The sequence below is a fragment of the Eptesicus fuscus genome, chromosome 4, assembly GCF_027574615.1.
Source record: "Eptesicus fuscus isolate TK198812 chromosome 4, DD_ASM_mEF_20220401, whole genome shotgun sequence".
NCBI lineage: Eukaryota > Metazoa > Chordata > Mammalia > Chiroptera > Vespertilionidae > Eptesicus > Eptesicus fuscus.
This window is the reverse complement of record NC_072476.1, coordinates 76,276,390-76,295,103: the sequence shown is the minus strand read 5'-3', so window position 1 is coordinate 76,295,103 and position 18,714 is coordinate 76,276,390. Positions and strand designations below refer to the sequence as shown.

General features: G+C 41.8%; 1 protein-coding gene and 1 pseudogene across 3 annotated transcripts; one reads left to right on the top strand and one right to left on the bottom strand.

The window, feature by feature from the left end:
- Positions 1–154: 154 nt before the first annotated feature.
- Positions 155–18,414, top strand: MARVELD2 (MARVEL domain containing 2). Of its 3 annotated transcripts, none has more exons than XM_028139600.2 (7): positions 155–195; positions 3,433–4,596; positions 6,956–6,991; positions 11,913–12,061; positions 12,330–12,501; positions 13,303–13,353; positions 14,192–18,414. In XM_028139600.2, the coding sequence occupies exons 2-7, from the start codon at positions 3,448–3,450 to the stop codon at positions 14,312–14,314; spliced, it is 1,680 nt and encodes a 559-aa protein (XP_027995401.2). In that variant the 5' UTR covers positions 155–195; positions 3,433–3,447; the 3' UTR covers positions 14,315–18,414. The 3 variants fall into 3 exon arrangements, with proteins under 3 accessions (XP_027995401.2, XP_008160122.2, XP_027995407.2); XM_008161900.3 differs by lacking the exon at positions 155–195 and adding an exon at positions 255–364; XM_028139606.2 differs by lacking the exons at positions 155–195; positions 6,956–6,991 and adding an exon at positions 255–364.
- On the bottom strand, positions 15,307–15,851 carry LOC114230143 (ferritin light chain-like; annotated as a pseudogene).
- Positions 18,415–18,714: the final 300 nt, after the last annotated feature.

Here is an 18,714-nt window from a genome sequence, read left to right as displayed (position 1 = left end):
ACTACCAGCCTGGGTCCTTACCTTTGCTTTGAGGTGCGGGCGGGGGAGTTGGGGGACGGCACCGACCGGGTAGGGCTCCTAGCGGGAGCCCCAACGGGGCCGGGCGGGGCCAGGCTGGGCTCGGCCCCGCCCCGAGAGCCGGATCCCGGTTTCAGTGCTGCGGGCAGGGAGCGCGCTCTTCCGGCGGCCGCGCAGGTGAGGAGGGGGCGGGGGTGCGCGCCCGGGACGCGGGAGGGCGGGGCCGGCGCCTCCCGGCAGGTGCGCGGAGAGAGTGGGGTCCTGCACCCCTCAGAGCTTCCTGGGCTCGCGGCTCTCGGCTCCCGGCCCCCGCCCGAACCTGCGGCCGAGCCCGGACGCCGGCGCGGTAAGAGGGCAGCAGGACGCGGGGTCGGGGGGCCCCGCCGGCCCGGGCTCATTCGGGGACACAGGTGCGCGGCAGGGCGCTGTCCGCGTCGCCGCCGCCCTTCCGGGCGCGGGGAGCCTACTGACGGGGAGTCGGGCATGGCTGAGCCGGCTTAGTTCCGGTCACTTCGGGGTGGAATCTCCCAAGACGGAGAGTGGATTTTCACTCGGAGGCGCGAAGACGGAGCCCACGCGCGGGTGGCAGAGCCGGGGCCGGAACGCGGTGGGTGGGACCCGCCATCCGAGCGGAGAGGTTGGGTGGCCCGGGGCACGCACTCGTGGGTGAATTAAAACCCTCAGGGCCTTTCCCGGCCCCCGGGGAGCCCAAACCATCCTAAATCTGCCCCTTGCGGGGGCCCCGCAAAACGTGAAAGCCCGCCGGAGCCGTGGTTTGCTGGTCAAGGTAACCAAGCTCGGTTCCTGGGACACTTTGCCGGGGGACTATTCCTCCTCCCACTGCCGTGGCTTTCCCAGCGCCGAGTCCCCAGGGAATGCGGGCAGGGCCCCGGCTTGAAGTGGACAAAAGACCCACCCGCCCCGCCGCAGCGCACTGGGTCTGGGTGGGCTCTCACCCTGGACCCGGACAGTGAAGACGTGCTCAGAGACAGCTGAGCATTCCCTTCTGACATCAAGTATTTTGCCATTACACAGTCCTTCCGATTTATACTTTTTTTGCTTTTTATTTAAACACTGATAAGGTGGTCTAATTCAAATAAGCCACCTTTCACTGGTGAAGATAAATCCATTACTTTTTTGTGTACAGCGAGTTAAATTAAGCAATGGAGTATCCTTTAAATGCGTATACAGTATAGAGATTGAGGGATATTCTGTAAACCTTGCTAAGATGATTGTGCTTTTGCTTCTACTCTTAGGAAAATATACTTCAAAACTGTAGTAGTACTTTGCATTTCTAGAATTTAAACGTAGGTAAAGATAAAAAATAAAGAGGCAACAAGTAATTTGTATCACTTCTAGAGTTCCTGCTTTGCATTGGGCACCATGCTAGGACCGTCATAGTTAATTCTTTAAAACTGGAGTGTCCCATTAGAAGACCCCCCAACTTAGACTTCTTTATCTCCACCCACTTCTTGGGTGATTCTGTCTAGTCTGTGGCAGTACATGCCCTTCTGTACATAGACTGCATACTTGACATCTCCAGCTGGATTTCAAACTCTCCGAGGCCGCTTCTCCCCAAGGCTAAACTGGAGGGATGAAGAAATGTTGCTTCAAAGTAAGGTATTGCCAGAGGGAATAAGGTAGGGGGTATAGATGAAACAAGGTTGGTCATAAATTGCTAATCATTGAAGATGGTTGATGGGTACATTAGAGTTCATCATACTATTCTTTCCATTTTTATTACGTTTGAAAATTTATATTTTAAAAGTTTAATTAAATAACTTAATTTCCTGTATCTAGAATTTGACCTCTTCTCGCTATCTCTGTTGCTACCACCATGGCCTGCTGGATTATTTCAGGGGCCTCCTAGCTAGTCTCCGTTTTCACCCTTGTCTCACTGGCCTCCATGCCTTCATAGTTCAACATGCCAGGCACTCTAACAAGACATTTGCACTAGCTGCTCCATCTACCTGGAAGGCTTTCCCTGGAATACCTGCCTAGCTTCCTCCTTTATCTCCGGTTCATTTCTATATTCAGATATCTTGTTCCCTATGAAGACTTTCCTGGTCATCCTATTTAAAAATTGTAACAACCTGCCCATAAGTGCACACCTTATCCCCTTCCTTAGCTTTGTTCCTGAGCATTCCATCTATTTCACTTCCCTTGTCTACTATCATCTGTCACACTGGAAGGCAAAGGTTTCAGTTGGCTTCCTTCACTGAAACGCTTTCAGCATGGTACACAGCACTGATACCCCTAGTACATAGCAGGTGTTCAGGAAATATTTGTTGAATGGTCAATCTCCATTTTACAAAGTAAAATAAAGCAAGCCTTAGGAATTTCTAAATTGTTCGATATTATAAGGTGGGATTAGCCTTTTAAGTTTTGATGCCCCCCCCACACACACAAATAAATTTTAAAAAGTAAAAACAAAAAATAAATTTTGATGCTACCTCCATAGTGCCAAGTACAATGTCATGTGCCCAGTGAGTCTCCAAGTAAATATACATGTAAGCAATTTGAGGGAGAAATTTATGTGCTATAAACCTAGTTACATTAGCAAATGCTTTCATTCTTTCTGTATTTGTGTCCATGAAGGAAATTAATAGGTTTGGTAAAAGTACTTTTTCTGTGCTTTATTTTTTGGGCGGATTGAATACCCTTTAAGGTAGCTTCTGAGTCTCTCCATGGCGATAGCACTGGCATTTAGATAATTGTTCTGAAAAGAGTGATATACATGGTCATTGCTGCTGCTCTGTGTTGTGCTTTTGGGGAATCTATACTTTTGGTGATATTTTTTTCTCTGAGAAATCAGTTTTTAAAATCTAGTATCAAGTATTAATATTTCAGAGTGGCAGAAGCAATGCCCCTAAACTGACTTTCCTGACTTAAGAAAGGAAGGGGCTCTTCGTTCCCTGTGTTGAACAGACTGCTTCTCGGGGCCATTCCTTCTAAAGCAGATTTGAGTTAATGAAAATGAAGAGTATGTACTGACTGACCAATTTTTTGTTCGCTCAAACTCTTAAATATTTAGATTTAGGTGTTTGAGGAAAGGACTCTACTTGGAAAGTGGTAGCATCCTGTCTTGTTAAAATTTAGTCCTATTTTTGTTTATTTAGATTTTGTTGTTTACAGAGTTCATACATAAGTTAGACTTATAAATGTTTTAATTCAGCGCTAAGATTTAAGTTTTTGATTGCCCTTAAAATTGTATAGAATGATGACTATGTCCCTGGCTAACATAGTTGTTATATATGCTTAAAATATACATATTTATGTTATTTTATATATCATATAATAGACATGATCCTATTGGTTTCCTAAATGTGATCATTTGCTATTAAGTAAATAAAATCAGCATTGAAATAATAAAAATAAAAACTAAGCATAAGTGATATCTAATCTTGGCCACAGGTGTAGAAATCACAAATGTCTTCAAAGGATGGGAGATCCAGGAATCGAGACAGGCACGACAGTGAGGTCCCGAGGGACTTGGCCCATGAAGATGGCACCATCAGAACCCTCCAGACTCTTCGTGACAGTGAGCTGGCTGTGAGCGCTGATCCTTTGCCTCCACCCCCTCTCCCATTACAGCCACCGTTTGGCCCTGACTTCTACTCAAGTGACACAGAGGAACCGGCCGTAGCACCAGACCTCAAACCCGTAAGGCGCTTCGTCCCCGAGTCCTGGAAGAACTTCTTCAGGGGGAAGAAAAAGGACCCAGAATGGGATAAGCCGGTGTCAGACATCAGATACATCTCAGACGGAGTGGAGTGTTCGCCTCCAGCCTCTCCAGGGAGACCAAACCACCACTCACCCCCCAACTCCTACAAAGATCCTTACGGAGGGTCCGAAGGAACCTACAATTCCCGGAAGGAGGCTGAAGCGATGCTTCCCCAGGATCCCTATGGATCTCTGGGCCGACACACACAAACGGCGCTCACGTACAGTGAGAAGGTGGAGGCCTACAACCTGAGGTACTCCTACATGAAGTCGTGGCCTGGCCTGCTGAGGATCCTCGGTGTGGTGGAGCTGCTGCTGGGGGCGGGCGTCTTCGCCTGTGTCACAGCTTACATTCACAAGGACAGTGAGTGGTACAACATGTTTGGCTATTCCCCGCCCACGGCCATGGGAGGCTTCGGTGGCCTGGGCAGTGCCTATGGAGGCTATTACTACAGTGGCCCCAAAACTCCATTTATACTCGTGGTTGCTGGATTAGCTTGGATCACCACCATTATTATTCTGGTTCTTGGCATGTCCATGTATTACCGGACCATTCTTCTGGACTCTAACTGGTGGCCCCTAACTGAATTTGGAATTAACATTGCCTTGTTCATTTTGTATATGGCTGCAGCCATAGTCTATGTGAATGATATCAACCGAGGTGGACTCTGCTACTATCCAGTATTTAATACACCAATGAATGCAATGTTCTGTCGGGTAGAAGGAGGACAGACAGCGGCGATGGTCTTCCTGTTTGTCACCATGATTGTTTATCTCATCAGTGCTTTGGTTTGCCTAAAGTTATGGCGGCATGAGGCAGCTCGGAGACATAGGGAATACATGGAACAACAGGAGGTAAGGCATTTCACAATCATTTTTTTTTTTTCCTGTTATTTATCCCTTGTTAAATATGTATAGTTCTCAAAACAAGGATTTTATAGAAGCCTTTTTTTTTTTTTAATGATCTGAAGTTCAGATGCTCCGTTTCTGACATGGTAGGACTGGAATAGCCCGCCCTGCAGTGTCACTGTTGTGTGCCATTGCAAGTAGACACCAGATGTGTAACATGATACAGAGTTTGTTGGCTGCATTATTTTGTCTCTGATGCTTAAGGGAAAACATAGCTACTGAATTCCTGCAAAGAAGAAGAACAACATGCTCAGGAAATAAAATGTCTCATTATTAAAGTAAGTTAGAGAACACTCTTGGTTCTTCACTATGGTAAGACAATTAAAAAACTATAATTTTTCATTTAGAGGAGCAAAGTGCTCATTTAAATCTGTTATCATGAGTCCCAGTTTCTTCCAGTGAGTTAAAGTCAAGTAAGAATATGGTGAACCACGTATGATTTTTTTAAGTATCAAAAGCTAAGTTGTGCCGAAACCGGTTTGGCTCAGTGGATAGAGCGTCGGCCTGCGGACTGAAAGGTCCCAGGTTCGATTCCAGTCAGGGGCATGTGCCCTGGTTGTGGGCATATCCCCAGTAGGAGGTGTGCAGGAAGCAGCTGATCGATGTTTCTCTCTCATCGATGTTTCTGACTCTGTCCCTCTCCCTTCCTCTCTGTAAAAAATCAATAAAATATATTTAAGAAAAAAAAAAGCTAAGTTGTAATAAACATACTCTCAAAACATACCCAGGCGTTTTGATGTTTCATCCTTCTTTTAGGGAGATGAGTGTTCCAAAATTAGAGTGGGATCCGTGTACTTTATTTCATTTCTAGGATTTAACTAGTTAAATACACAAAAGAGAAGGAGAAGGAGGAGAATTAATAATACCTAGAGAATAAGATTGTATCAAAGCTGTACTTAAAATAATTTTATTTGAACATTTGAACGGTAGCAAAAATGTTAAGAGTATGTTGTACTAGCTTCATTATACCCTGAAATAAGCTAATGTTTTGCTTTCATCTTTTTTGTTTTGTTTTGGTCTTCTAAGGAGTAGTGTGTAGTAGAATTTCCTATAACACTGAAAATGTCGTATTACTTTAACTTTTTTCTTTATTTCAAGTTAACTATATTTGCATCTTTTCCTGCTTTTCTAAAGATCTCCTAGATACTATATAATTGCACATAGTGTACAGGGATGGGCAAAAGTAGGTTTACAGTTGTAATACAAATAAATAATACAATAATTAATAAATAAGAATAAAAGAATAAACTGTTTCAAGTACTTACAACTGTACACTTACTTTTGCCCACTCCTGTATATTGTGCAAAACTATAGATAAAATGAAATCCTGTCCTTATTTACTGGATGAACTGTTTATTTACTCATTGACTTATATAGTTTGTTTTTATTCTTTTGCATGAATCTTCTGCATAACAACTACAAAAAACTTGACTAAGTTTATATCAAGAACTTTCTTCTTTAGTTTTAATTGGTAAAATTTTTTATTTGGGAAAAATATAACCAGTGCCTTATGTAATATGGAGAACCTCAGCATGTTTCAATGTGATCCACACTCTTTTGTCACAAAACATATTAATCTTACTAGAAATTGACCTAGATTTAAGTTTTTTTCTAAAAGCTTATTTGGGCATTGTTAAGCATATTTCTTAAATTTACATCTGTGTATAACAAGTAAAGAACTTGTATACAAAGTAAAGAATTTCAATCAGTTTGAAATCTAGTTAGTGAAACATATATCCTCATAATTTTAGGTAAATTTAATAACAACCGAGTTCTTAATATCATTTCAAAATTCTACATTCATAGCATCTGTAATTATCAACATAATTCTTTCATTTTCTGATAAAAACTTGTTCCTATCAGACTTTTCATAATGGCTGATGGGACTTGAATCACCTCTGATGTTGCTATAACTTCCTAAAAGGTAGAAGATGTAATGGCCTGTGGCTTTTTTCTGTTAACTTTATAATGTAACTGTCTCAAACCCTTTAATTGTGCAAGGTAATGGGAGGCAAGAATAAAGAAAATCTCTAGGTGATTCAAAGGAACTTACCTAAGAGACTCTACCATCTCCATATTTCCAACTCTGCTCTTTGTTCCTGATTGACAAGGAATTACCATTACCCCATCTCCTCTGGTTCTCCACTGGCCCATCAACATGTGGCCAAAAGTAGGAGGAGCATCGGAAAAGTAGAGAATCAACCTTTATAAAATTGAGATGGGGCTATAAATGCAAATGGATGAAAATATTTGCAAAGTAACTTCACATGCCTTTCAAAACTCATGTTAACTCTTTTTGTTCCAGATAAGTGAGCCATCATTTCCATCGAAAAGAAAAATGGTAAGAAAAAAGTTCACATTATATTTTATCTCTATAGATTTGTTAAATACTTTTCTCTCTTGTCTATAAATCTACAGAGTAGATCCTCTTTCTGTGAAGGTGTATCTATTACATTGAGTTCATAAGAGGACATCCAGGTTTTTTCTACTACGTAAAGGACCAAGTTAGATAAGGCTATTAATAGCTTCTTTTAGCCCTGACCGGTTTGGCTCACTGGATGGAGCGTCGGTCTGCGGACTCGGGGGTCCCGGGTTCGATTCCGGTCGGGGGCATGTGCCTTGGTTGCGGGCACGTCCCAGGTGGGGGGTGTGCAGGAGGTGGCTGGTCGATGTTTCTCTCTCTCATCGATGTTTCTAACTATCAATCCCTCTCCCTTCCTCTCTGTAAAAAATCAATAAAATATATTTTTTTAAAAAATAGCTTCTTTTACTTTTGTTAGATGAATAATTATGCAAGTGAACTATTGGTTCTTGAAGTTTTAATCTTTTAAAATAAAGGTAATTCTCCCAAGCTTTCTGCAGTCTTTTTAAAGTTCTTTCAGATGCCAAATTTTGTTGAATCAGGAAAGAAATTTCTATTCCACCATTTACTAACTGTGTGGTGGTAAGCAAGTATTGAACCTTCTAATGCTTTAGTTTCTTCATCTGTAAAATTGGAATAATAGTAATTTCTACCTTGCGTGATTGCTGAGATGATTAAATGAGATGCTATTATTATAACTATTTACATATATGTAATAATTTAATATAATTTATTTTATTTTTTAAAATACATTTTTATTGATTTCAGAGAGGAAGGGAGAGGGAAAGAAAGATAGAAACATCAATGATGAGAAAGAACCATTGATTGGCTGCCTCCCGCAAGTCCCCCACTGGGGGTCAGGCTCACAACCTGGGCATGTGCCCTTGACCGGAATCGAACCTGGGACCCTTCAGTCCATAGGCTGATGCTCTATCCTCTGAGCCAAACCAGCTAGGGCAATAATTTAATATATTTTAATCATGATTTTACCTCATTGAAAAGTTCTATTTTAAGATATTGGGTATTATTTCTAAGCAACAAACTGAGAATCCAATTCATCGATTTGTTTCTTTCTTTGAAAAAAGGAGTATATTCACTTGGTCCAAAATTCAAAAGAAGCTCTAATACAAAGTCTTCTCTCCTGTATCTGGCTTTCCAGCTCTCCCGCTTGGAGACAGCCAGTGTTATTAGTGGCTTGTGTTTCCTTTCAGAAACGTGTTATGTATATATTGGCTCTCCTCCCCCTTTTACACCAATGGTCGCATACCATCTACACTGTTATGTTCCTCACTTTTTCCACTTAACAATACATTTATTTTTAAAAACATTTTTTATTGATTGATTTTTAAAGAGAGAGAATAAGTGAGAGAGAGAGAAGCATTGGATTTGTTTTCCACTTAGTTATGTATTTATTGGTTGCTTCTTGTATGTGCCCTGACTGGGGATCAAACCTGCAACGTTGGCATATCGGGATGATGCTCTAACCAACTGAGCTACCCGGCCAGGACAAACAATACATTTCTAAGATGTTTCCTTATTAGTACATAAAGAACTTCTCCATTCTCTTTTTACAGTGCAGTGTGGTGCAGAGGAAATAAATTTTGGGATCAGGCAGATCTGAATTGGAATACAAGATCAGCTACTTAATAGCTCTGTGACCCTGGGGGAATTGCTTACCATCTCTGAACTTCAGTTTTCTGTCACTTGTTTGGAACTATCTACTAGGCTATTCCTTCTTTGGTATTTTATTTTTTTTCTTAGAGATTTTTAAATTATTACTAATGATTTTTAGAGACAGAAGAAGGGAAGTGGAGAGAGAGAGAGAAAAACATCAATGTGAGAGTGAAACATTCATTAGCTGCCTCCTGCACAGCACTCCCCCTACCGGGGATTGAGCCCACAACCAGGGCATGTGCTCTGAGCAGAAATTGAATGGGCAACCTTTAGGTGCATGGAAGGATGCCCAGCCAACTGAGCCACACCAGCCAGGGCCATTTTTGGTATTTTAACAGCCACAATTTATAAAGAGCAAATAAGATCATTTAAAAAAATAATATATAGCCCTGGCTGGTTTGGCTCAGTGGATAGAGCGTCGGCCTGTGGACTCAGGGGTCCCAGGTTCGATTCCGGTCAAGGGCATGTACCTTGGTTGCGGGCACATCCCCAGTGGGGGGTGTGCAGGAGGCAGCTGATTGATGTTCTCTCTCATCGATGTTTCTAACTCTCTCCCTCTCCCTCCTCTCTGTAAAAAATCAATAAAATATATTTAAAAATAATAAAAAATAATATATAGACATACAGTAAGATCAAATAGAGACAGAAACAAATTATAATAAATCCCTAAGTACTAAGCAGATTTCTTTCCCAAGCTAGAAAAGCCAAAATCTAATCTGGGCATCGAAAGTAATGGTGGGGGTTTGGGATCGGGGGCCTATGCATCATTACATTATACTCTCAGAGGGAGAGAAAATTGGGAATTGGGCAGATGGACACTGAAACACTTACCTAGCTCGCCCTATTTCTAACCTAACAATATTCATTCAGCCCCCCTTTTTTTCCTTTTTTTCATTCAGCCCATTTTTAATTTGAGAGGCTTAGTGATTCTATCCAAAGCATTAGTTATCCTGTTGCTTAATTACCTTCTCTTGCCTCCCAGTAAAGCTTTTCTGAAATTTGCTGACCAAACTAGTTTTTGTCAGAAGCAGAGAAAGGCCCTATGTGGGGCTTGTGTTTGTAATCAGAACACTGCTTGAGCGTGGTCTGGCCCGGGGCTGGAGCCAGGGCATCCGTCCTGTGAAAGCTTTAAAGTGGTTTTGGTCCTTCGTCGCAGGTCCAGTTCCAGACCTTTTTCCCCAACAGGGTTCTCTGAACTGATGCTCAGTGAGGTTCACACTGAAAGAGTGGAAGGAAATGTTGTGAGCATAAAAACAAAAACACATTGAAGCAGATGAAATAGTCTTTGTGGAAGTGTTCTGGCTTCTTAAAACTCCTTCTTTATAGTAAAAGGTAAATCTTGGAAACAGGGAAAGACAAGTAAGGACAATGAGTAGTTCCTGCTTGAAAACACTTCACCCAGGAAAAAGCCAAACCTCCCATGGACTGCCCTGCCCGATGTGGGGGCCTGCTCAGAGGTGGTCTGGCTCCTTTTCGCCTAGACAGTGGTCAGCAAACTGCGGCTCGCGAGCCACATGCAGCTCTTTGGCCCCTTGAGTGTGGCTCTTCCACAAAATATCACGGCCTGGGCGAGTCTATTTTGAAGAAGTGGCGTTAGAAGAAGTTTAAGTGTAAAAAATTTGGCTCTCAAAAGAAATTTCAATCGTTGTACTGTTGATATTTGGCTCTGTTGACTAGTGAGTTTGCCGACCACTGCCCTAGCACCTGGGCTGCAGACTTCTCCTTTTCATAACCTTGGTTAGCAGCCTCGGAGTCTGATCCTCTAATCTTGCTGCACGGTTTGGTGAGTTAGGAGCTAGTGGTTTTTAGAATGAGCTAATGTTAGACCAAACCTCAAAGGCAGCCGTAGAGATAGGAAATCAAGAAACAAAGGATTTTAAAAGCTTCCTGGCATGTCTCTAAAATCTCATTTTATATTTGTTTTCAGTGAAGTAGGGGCCCTCCTAAGCTACTCTCAGTTTAGTTTAATTTAACAAGCATGAGCCAGGGGTCCATGGGGCCAGAGGTGGGGAGCTGACCTCTCTGAGGAGGAATCAGTGTGCCCAGCTCAAGTTCATTCCTCCAGCAGGATGGCATTGCCCGCCCCGCCCTGCTCAAACTCCTTTCTGGCATGCTACCAGAACTTCAGGGAACTTAGCGATTGAACAATATACAGTTAAGTAGACCAGTTTCCTTGTATTACTCATTTGAAGTATCAGTGAGTCAAAAAGTTCTGGGTTTTAATTGTGGCCTTTGCACGTCACAGCTGTGGGACCTTGGAAAATGTACTAAACCTCTCTGAACAGGGCTCCTTTACGTGTAAAATGGAAACCCCTTTCCTGGCATCCACCAACCTTACCAACTTGTGTGGTATTCTGGGCACTGCTTAGTGGAGTCCTGAACTCTCTTCTGAGCCCCAAAGCTGCATATCCGTCTTAGCCGGCCTGGTCTAGGGCAGGTTCGCCTGGCCTTCCACTCCCACTGCCCTTCTTTCGGCTATTTTAGCTCGTAAGGCTTGTCCCTTATACTTCCTCCCTGGGCCACTTCATCTTATGTTCTTTTCCTGTCTTTTGAAAGTACCATTTTTTACTAAAAAGGCCTCTAGCGCTCTCCAGGGTAGAAACCAGAGTGACTTAAACCACCACGTCCAGGATCCTTACAGCCTCTTCAGGGAATCGCAGGTTAGGGATACGTGGGCAAGTTAAAGGCATCCACCACCTCCCCTCTGGATTCTTTGCTTTCCTTTCAGATAATGAAAACAATGCAACATGCATCCCTCTCTGACCTACTCAGTGGCTACTTGTAATTCATTCATCTCAGGTTCTGGTGTCATTCTTTCTTATTCCACTTAAGTAGACTTGTTCCATTTTTGGTCCCTGAATTTCTTACTTTGGACTACGTTTTTTTATACTTTTACCATTAGTTAGGGGTAAAAATCCTAAATAAATAAAGTACTTAAGACAGCCACACCCACCATGTCATCGTCCATCTTTGATATACATGTGATTGGGGTTGGAGGGTGTTGTACCTAGTATGTGCTCTCCCATATCTCCCTGTGTCCCTTTAGCGGTTACAGAAACAGAACAACTTCATGACTATAAAACATGTAATTCTAAAGTGACACGTTAATTGTTCCTGCTTTTATTCTTCTTGCCCCTCCATTTTCGTCTAAGAATAAAATTCTGCTGTTTTTTTCTCCTTCTATCTCTGTTTATAAACAAATCTTCTTTTTCTCCCTAAATGATAGTGTGAAATGGCCATCGGCGGTGACAGACAGAGAGACCAAGAAGTTCATTTCAAAGAATTGAGACCAACAAATATGAAACCTGAAATACTGAGTGGACATATCCCCTCAGGCCACATTCCTAAACCTATCATGTTGCCTGACTATGTGGCGTGAGTATCAATATAAATCCTTCTTCGGGCTAGAAATTGAGAGTTTCCATTTGGGCTTTTCATTTTTCTTTTTGTCTCCAAGTTAATCCTCTCTGCTTACAATCATTTCTGTTTGAGCAGTTGTTTGTTACCTGTGAGGTAGCATATTGAGTTGGAGGTACACAGTATGGTCAGTGAGGAATAAGCTAAACTGATTTCGAATTCAGCTTGTTTTAGTGAACAAGTTATAACTCTGGTTAATTCCTCCTCCCTCCCTCCCCCCCCCCAGAAAATACCCTGTGATTCGGACAGATGATGAACGAGAGCGCTATAAGGCTGTGTTCCAAGACCAGTTTTCAGAGTACAAGGAGCTCTCTGCAGAAGTCCAGGCCGTCTTGAGGAAGTTCGATGAGCTGGACGCAGTGATGAGCAGACTGCCGCATCATTCGGGAAACCAACAGGTCAGTGTCTGCGGCTGCCTGGGAACACTGAGTGACGAGAGGATAAATCTGACCTTTTTTGAAATATAGAGAAGTCATAACCACATGCGTCTGCTGTGTATGTCTAGGGAAGTTAGTCACTTGAGGTCGTCAAGGTGACTAGTCAAGGTTACAATTCAAATTATATAATTTAATGTCTTCAGCCTTAAATTATTAAACAGGGATTTTCTTATTTAAGTAAAGTATAAGTTGCACATTTTTATATAAAACTTAGCGTAAAGCTAGAAGGAACATTATATTAGCTGTTTTCAAAAGTTGAATAATGTCAGCCTCTTAATCACAATATGTGATAACATGAAAATGAACTTTCCAATGAAGCTGAAAATAATGCTTAATAATAGCGAGTGTGATCATTATGTGCCAAGCACTTTACAGGGATCATTTCATAAAAGTGAAGCTTCTCACAACCCTATGAGGTACTTATGGTTATTATTTCCATTTTGCCAATAAGAAAACTGAGTCTTCGGGAGGGTAATGAGCTTGCTCAAGGTCACACCACTGGCAGGCAGTGCCACTGGGACTCGCTTCTGGTTTCATGCAGGCGGGGCCTTTCCCTCTGTTCACCCCTCAGTCCCAGTGCCTGGCACATAGTAATCCTCACACGTCGGTGAATTGCATTTTTGTGTATGAATATAGTGATTGCAGTCTTAGGTAAAAATTGTTTTCTGTTCTAATTCCCAGTGTACTTTGAGACACATTCTTGAGATAGGTTGTGAGTAAATGCAAGTGTTTTAATTCCAGTATACAATATACTATTCCTAGGAACATGAGAGAATTTCAAGAATCCATGAAGAATTTAAGAAAAAAAAGAAGGTTAGTAAAATTATTTTCTTCAAAGTATATTCTTATCCAGGTACAATGGAGACAACTGGCAGATTTTAGATTCTTTTAGCTTTAAAAGTAGTTCTTTTTTTTTTATTTCTTTTTTTATTCATTTTTTTTTTTTTTAGAGTGAGAGGAAGGGAAAAAGAGAGAGAGAAACATCAGTGTTGCCTCCTGTACCCATCCCAACTGGGGATTAAACTTGCAACCAGGGTATGTGCCCTGACTGGGCAGTTGAACTGTCAGCCTTTTGGTGCACAGGACAGTGCTCAACCAACTGAGCCAGGACTGTTTTTCTGTGTTTCTTAAGATTCTACTTGTTAGGGGACCAGGGGTGCCTGCTGGACACCTTTTCTCCTCATCTTTGTTCTGTTCTGATGGCATTCTGTCGTGTCCTGATTTAGCCACCCCGGGAAAGGAGCACTGATACACCACCTGTCACCCACGTTTCCTCCCGAAGGTTATGTTACGTTACATGTTTCTAACTCCATCCTTCACTTGTTTGCACAAATCAGTAGAGGCCAAAGAGAGCTTTCATTAAACATTTCTATAGTTATTATTTACTTTGCATGTATTTTAAACTACTAAAGTTATAGGTAGCTCAGCTCTTTGAATTTCTCAACTTTGCTGAGAACCTAAAACTATTCTAAAAAATACAGTTTATTAGAAACCTGTGGAGAGCTTAGCTGGTTTTCTTACTAAGCAGATTTTGAAATCTGCTGCAGGAAAATCTCTTAAGAAGGGAGATTTTTCTGGGCGATAATGTATGTTTCTGAGTTCTTTGCTGAGGTAAGCACAGGCTGACATAACAACTGTGTTTCTTTTCCAGGATCCTACGTTTCTGGAAAAAAAAGAGCGCTGTGACTATCTAAAGAATAAACTTTCTCACATAAAGCAGAGAATTCAAGAATATGATAAAGTAATGAATTGGGATGTACAAGGTTATTCTTAAACCTTATTTGAAACCACTTTTTTTAATATCAAACTTAATATTTATTTACTGCCTTTTTTTATGTTAGTCTCCGTGATATTCGAGAAGCAAGTGCTTCCTGAATCAGCTTTCGGTTGGTTTAGCCAGTCTGCAATGTTAGAACAGTATGGTTTCACATCAGACATTTCAGAAAAACCTCAACTTTACTAAGAATGGAAGACATACTGAATTCATCTGTGTACAATTTATGTTTATCTTTGTTGAAATTAAAAGTGATTTAGAGCTCACATCCTGGGGTGTGAGAGAAGACGAGTATCAGTTCCGGAGCTGAGAAAGTCTTGATTCTGGTGCTGTAGAGGATCAAGTTCTCCTTTTTCACTCAGGCCGGCTCCTACGATTTTCTAGGACAAATTTCTCATCCTAGCCAAACGTGTCATTTTTTCCCTGAAGAGGGTTTGAATTCAAGATCAACATTTTCAAGTCTGATGATCTTGGGCAAGTTGTGCAATCTCTCAGTGCCTATTTCCCCACCTGTAAAATGGGGCTAAAATAGTACCCACCTCATAGGGTTGTTATGAGGATTAAATGTGTAGAACAGAGCCTGGCACATTCTAAGCACTACATTAGTGTGGAATCTATAGAAATGCTTGTGAAATTAATAAACTACCTAGAAAAAGTCTCTGGAAAGGTCCTTAATGAGCAAGCCCTGCCAGCTAATCACAAGGCCATGTGTCTCCTGACCTTCTCCGTTGTGTTGTAATAACTCTAACCACACGTAGCCTTAAGTAAATGCTTTCATTGTGGTTCTGTGCCCAGTGGGGTCCAACACGGCCTTCCCATCTTTTTGTTTTGTTTTGTTTGTTTGTTTTGCTGCAAAAAGCTTTATTGTTTCATTTGGTCCAGTGCATGGGAGAGGGCTCCAGGGTGGTTAAAAGAATGGCTAGTAGTTTCAGGAAGAGGCTCAGGTAAAAGCCAGAGACACCAGGGGGATGCAGAGGGGCCTCTGAAAGGCCTCTGGGCTCCAAAGGCTCCTGGTCATGCTTGAGGGTGAGCCTTTCAAAGAGATACTCCCCCAGCCCAGCCTGGGGGCAGCCAGCCTGCAGATGTTAGTCTGGTGGTCATCCATCTTCTTGATCAGTTTCACCTCTTCATCCAGGGAGTGGTTCTCCAGGAAGTCACAGAGCTGAGGGCCTGAGTGGGTAGAACCCAGGGCCTGCAGCTCCAAAAGGGCCTGGTTCAGGCTCTTCTCCAAGGCCAGGGCAGCTGCCATGGCATCCTGAGTTTTGCCCCAGACATCTTGGGAAGGTTTCTGCACGTCCTGGAAGACAATGTGGCCGCCAGGCTTGTTTTGGAACTTTAAGAGATGCTCAGCGCACTCACACTTCTTCTCTGCCAACTCGCGGAAGAAGTGGCCCACACTCTCCAGAGCCACATCATCACGGTTGAAATAGAAGCCCAGAGAGAGGTAGGTGTAGGAGGCCCACAGATGCAGGTTGGCCAGGCGGGTGACCGCAGCCTCCACCTCGGTGGAATAATTCTGACGAATTTGGGAGCTCATGGTTGTTCAGCAATAAGGAGTTAAGGTAGAAAAAACAACAACGGTGTGTTGGCTGGTCCCGGAGGTGGTTCTGAAGGTGGTGACTGGATGAGACACAGGAGAGTGGTTGGAGGCTGAAAGAAGGGGCGTCCCTGGGTCTGTTCCAGGGACAGAACACTGCTGAAGCAAGAGACAGATCCGGGACCTCCAAGTGCACTGCCCAGCCTTCCCATCTTTAATCAGTCTCACTGTGCACACATCTCCACAGCCCAGCTGTTCCTGTGCACATCCCTTCTCATAGGACCGTGTGAATGTTGTTTTGACATTTTCTCTGCGGTTTGGACATTTATCCTCAGGCCCCATGACGTTATATTTACTTAGAATCCCCCTTTCATTTATTGGGATGCTTCATCTTCCCAAGAACATCTTGGCTTTGGGGATTTACTAGGTGTACCAGTTAATAATGGCAGATTTTGTAATCAAAGAAAACACGATGATTTCAAGAGAAACATCAAAAGTGCTTTATTCAAAGTAATGTCCATCACTAGCTATACATTTCCCTCATCTTTCAGGTAATTTGTGGATACCATCCCAATAGAACTTTTCTTGTTTTGAGGCAAACCATTCAGAGACCCAATTTTCCACTTTGTATGTTTTGAAGTGCTGCTCAGAAAGTGCGTGTACCATTGATCGGAACAAGTGGTAATCTGAAGGAGCAAGTTCTGGTGAATATAGTGGGTGGGTTAATACTTCCCAGGCAAGATCTTTTAACGTGTCTTTAACTGGTTTTGAAGTGTGTGATGGTGTGTTATCATGAAGCAAAATCACTTTTCCGTGTCTTCTGAAACTTTCTGGTCGTTTCATGATCAGAGTGTGGTTCAAATTGATTATTTGTTGTCGGTAGCGATCAGTATTATCGGTTTCACCTGGTTTTAGAAGCTCATAATACACCACACCTTCCTGATCCCACCAAACACAGAGCATTGTCTTCTTTCCAAAGCGATTTGGCCTTGCAGTCGATGTTGATGGTTGATCTGGATCAAGCCATGATTTTGTGCATTTGAGATTCTCAAACCCACTTTTCATTGCCAGTCACAATTCGATGCAAAAAAGACTTTCTTGCCGTTGAAGCAACATTTTACTGACTTTTCGGTTTTCCATTTATCTTTAGTTCAGCTGATGTGGCACCCATTTTCCTTCCTTTAAAATCTCTCCCATTGCTTGTAAATGATCGGAAATTGTTTGCTGAGCAACGTTTAATCTTTCTGCAAGTTGTTTTTGAGTTTGACATGCATCTTCATCCAATAATGCTTGTAATTGTTGGTCTTCAAACTTTTTCGGTTGACCTGGACGTTGTTTGTCTTTCACAACGAAATCATCACTTTTAAAGTGTTTAAACCAGCGTTCACAAGTATCTTGAGATGGAGCATGTTCAACATAAACTTCCCAAAGTATACGATAATTTTTTCTTCAAAATAAAGTAACGAATTAAAACTTCCCGCAAATGCTCTTTTTTTGGCACGAAATTTAACATTTTTAAGTGTAAAAATAACTATGATGTTAACACCTTCAGCAAATTTGACATATTGAAGTTTTGAAGCTTGCTGTCAATAAACAAAATAGCATACAAATCAAATCACATATATATCAACATATGTGTAACTCCATCTATTGAAAAAAATCGCATTATTAACTGGTACACCTAGTATTCATGAGAAATGTTTTATTTTTATTAGTATGAACAATGAACTACCTTAAAACATATTTTGAAAATCCTTGTTATTGGATCCTACTCAACAGCATTTATCTTGTAATTTCCCAAGTGTAGAAATACAATTTCTGCTCAATATAGCTGCCAATCAAATAATTGGTGTCCAAAGAATTTTCTAAAGTGAAACTGCAGAAAAACGTGGAAAAGCAGAGGGTGAAAAGTGTTGGTTACTGAATGAACCTCCTAGTTTTTCTTTGTCAGTGAAATCTTATTTAATGTTTGTTGTTATTTTAATACCATGGTGCTCAAACTATGCTTAGGGCCCTAAGAGTTTTAAGAGGTGACGCATGACGCATAGCCCTGACCGGTTTGCCTCAGTGGATAGAGCGTTGGCCTGTGGACTGAAGGGTCCCAGGTTCGATTCCGGTCAAGGGCATGTACCTGGTGGTAGGCACATCCCCAGGAGGGGGTGTGCAGGAGGCATCTGATCGATGTTTCTAACTCTCTATCCCTCTCCCTTCCTCTCTGTAAAAAATCAATAAAATATATTTTTTTAAAAAAGAGGTGACACGTAGAGAAGTGTGAGCCCCCCTCTGGAAGCACAAAAACCCCTCCCAACTAGAACAGCATCCCTTTCTATTTTATGTGTTGGGGCCCCATGCTAACATTTCACTGAAGAGCACCAATGCTTAAAAAAAAAAAATAGATGAAATAATACATTTTGGTAGACTGTAAAAAGTTAGATTAATATTGAAATGAAGTGTTTAGGGAATTTAACTTTGTGAAACTTTATTTTACTACAATTGTAAATGTTAATTTTTGAAAAGCGGTGTTGTAACACTGATTTTTAAAAAATTTTATATCAGTACCTGACATTAAAATTTGTTACCTGTTGTTTTGCTTTTCTAACATTCTAACATTCCTGTGTTGACTGGGCATGTTCTTGAAAATATTTTTCATTATCATAAAGTACACGGGGAGATCATGGAAAACCTGTAGGTCATGACATTCAGGTGGCTGTTTACTCCTCCCCCATTACTTGTAAGAATTCAAAGTCAAGGCCACTGTGTTGGTTTCCACAGGCTCCCATAACAAAGCACCCGAGCTGAGTGGCCTCAAACAACAGAAGTTTATTGCCTCTCAGTTTTGCAACCTAGAAGTCTGAAATTATGG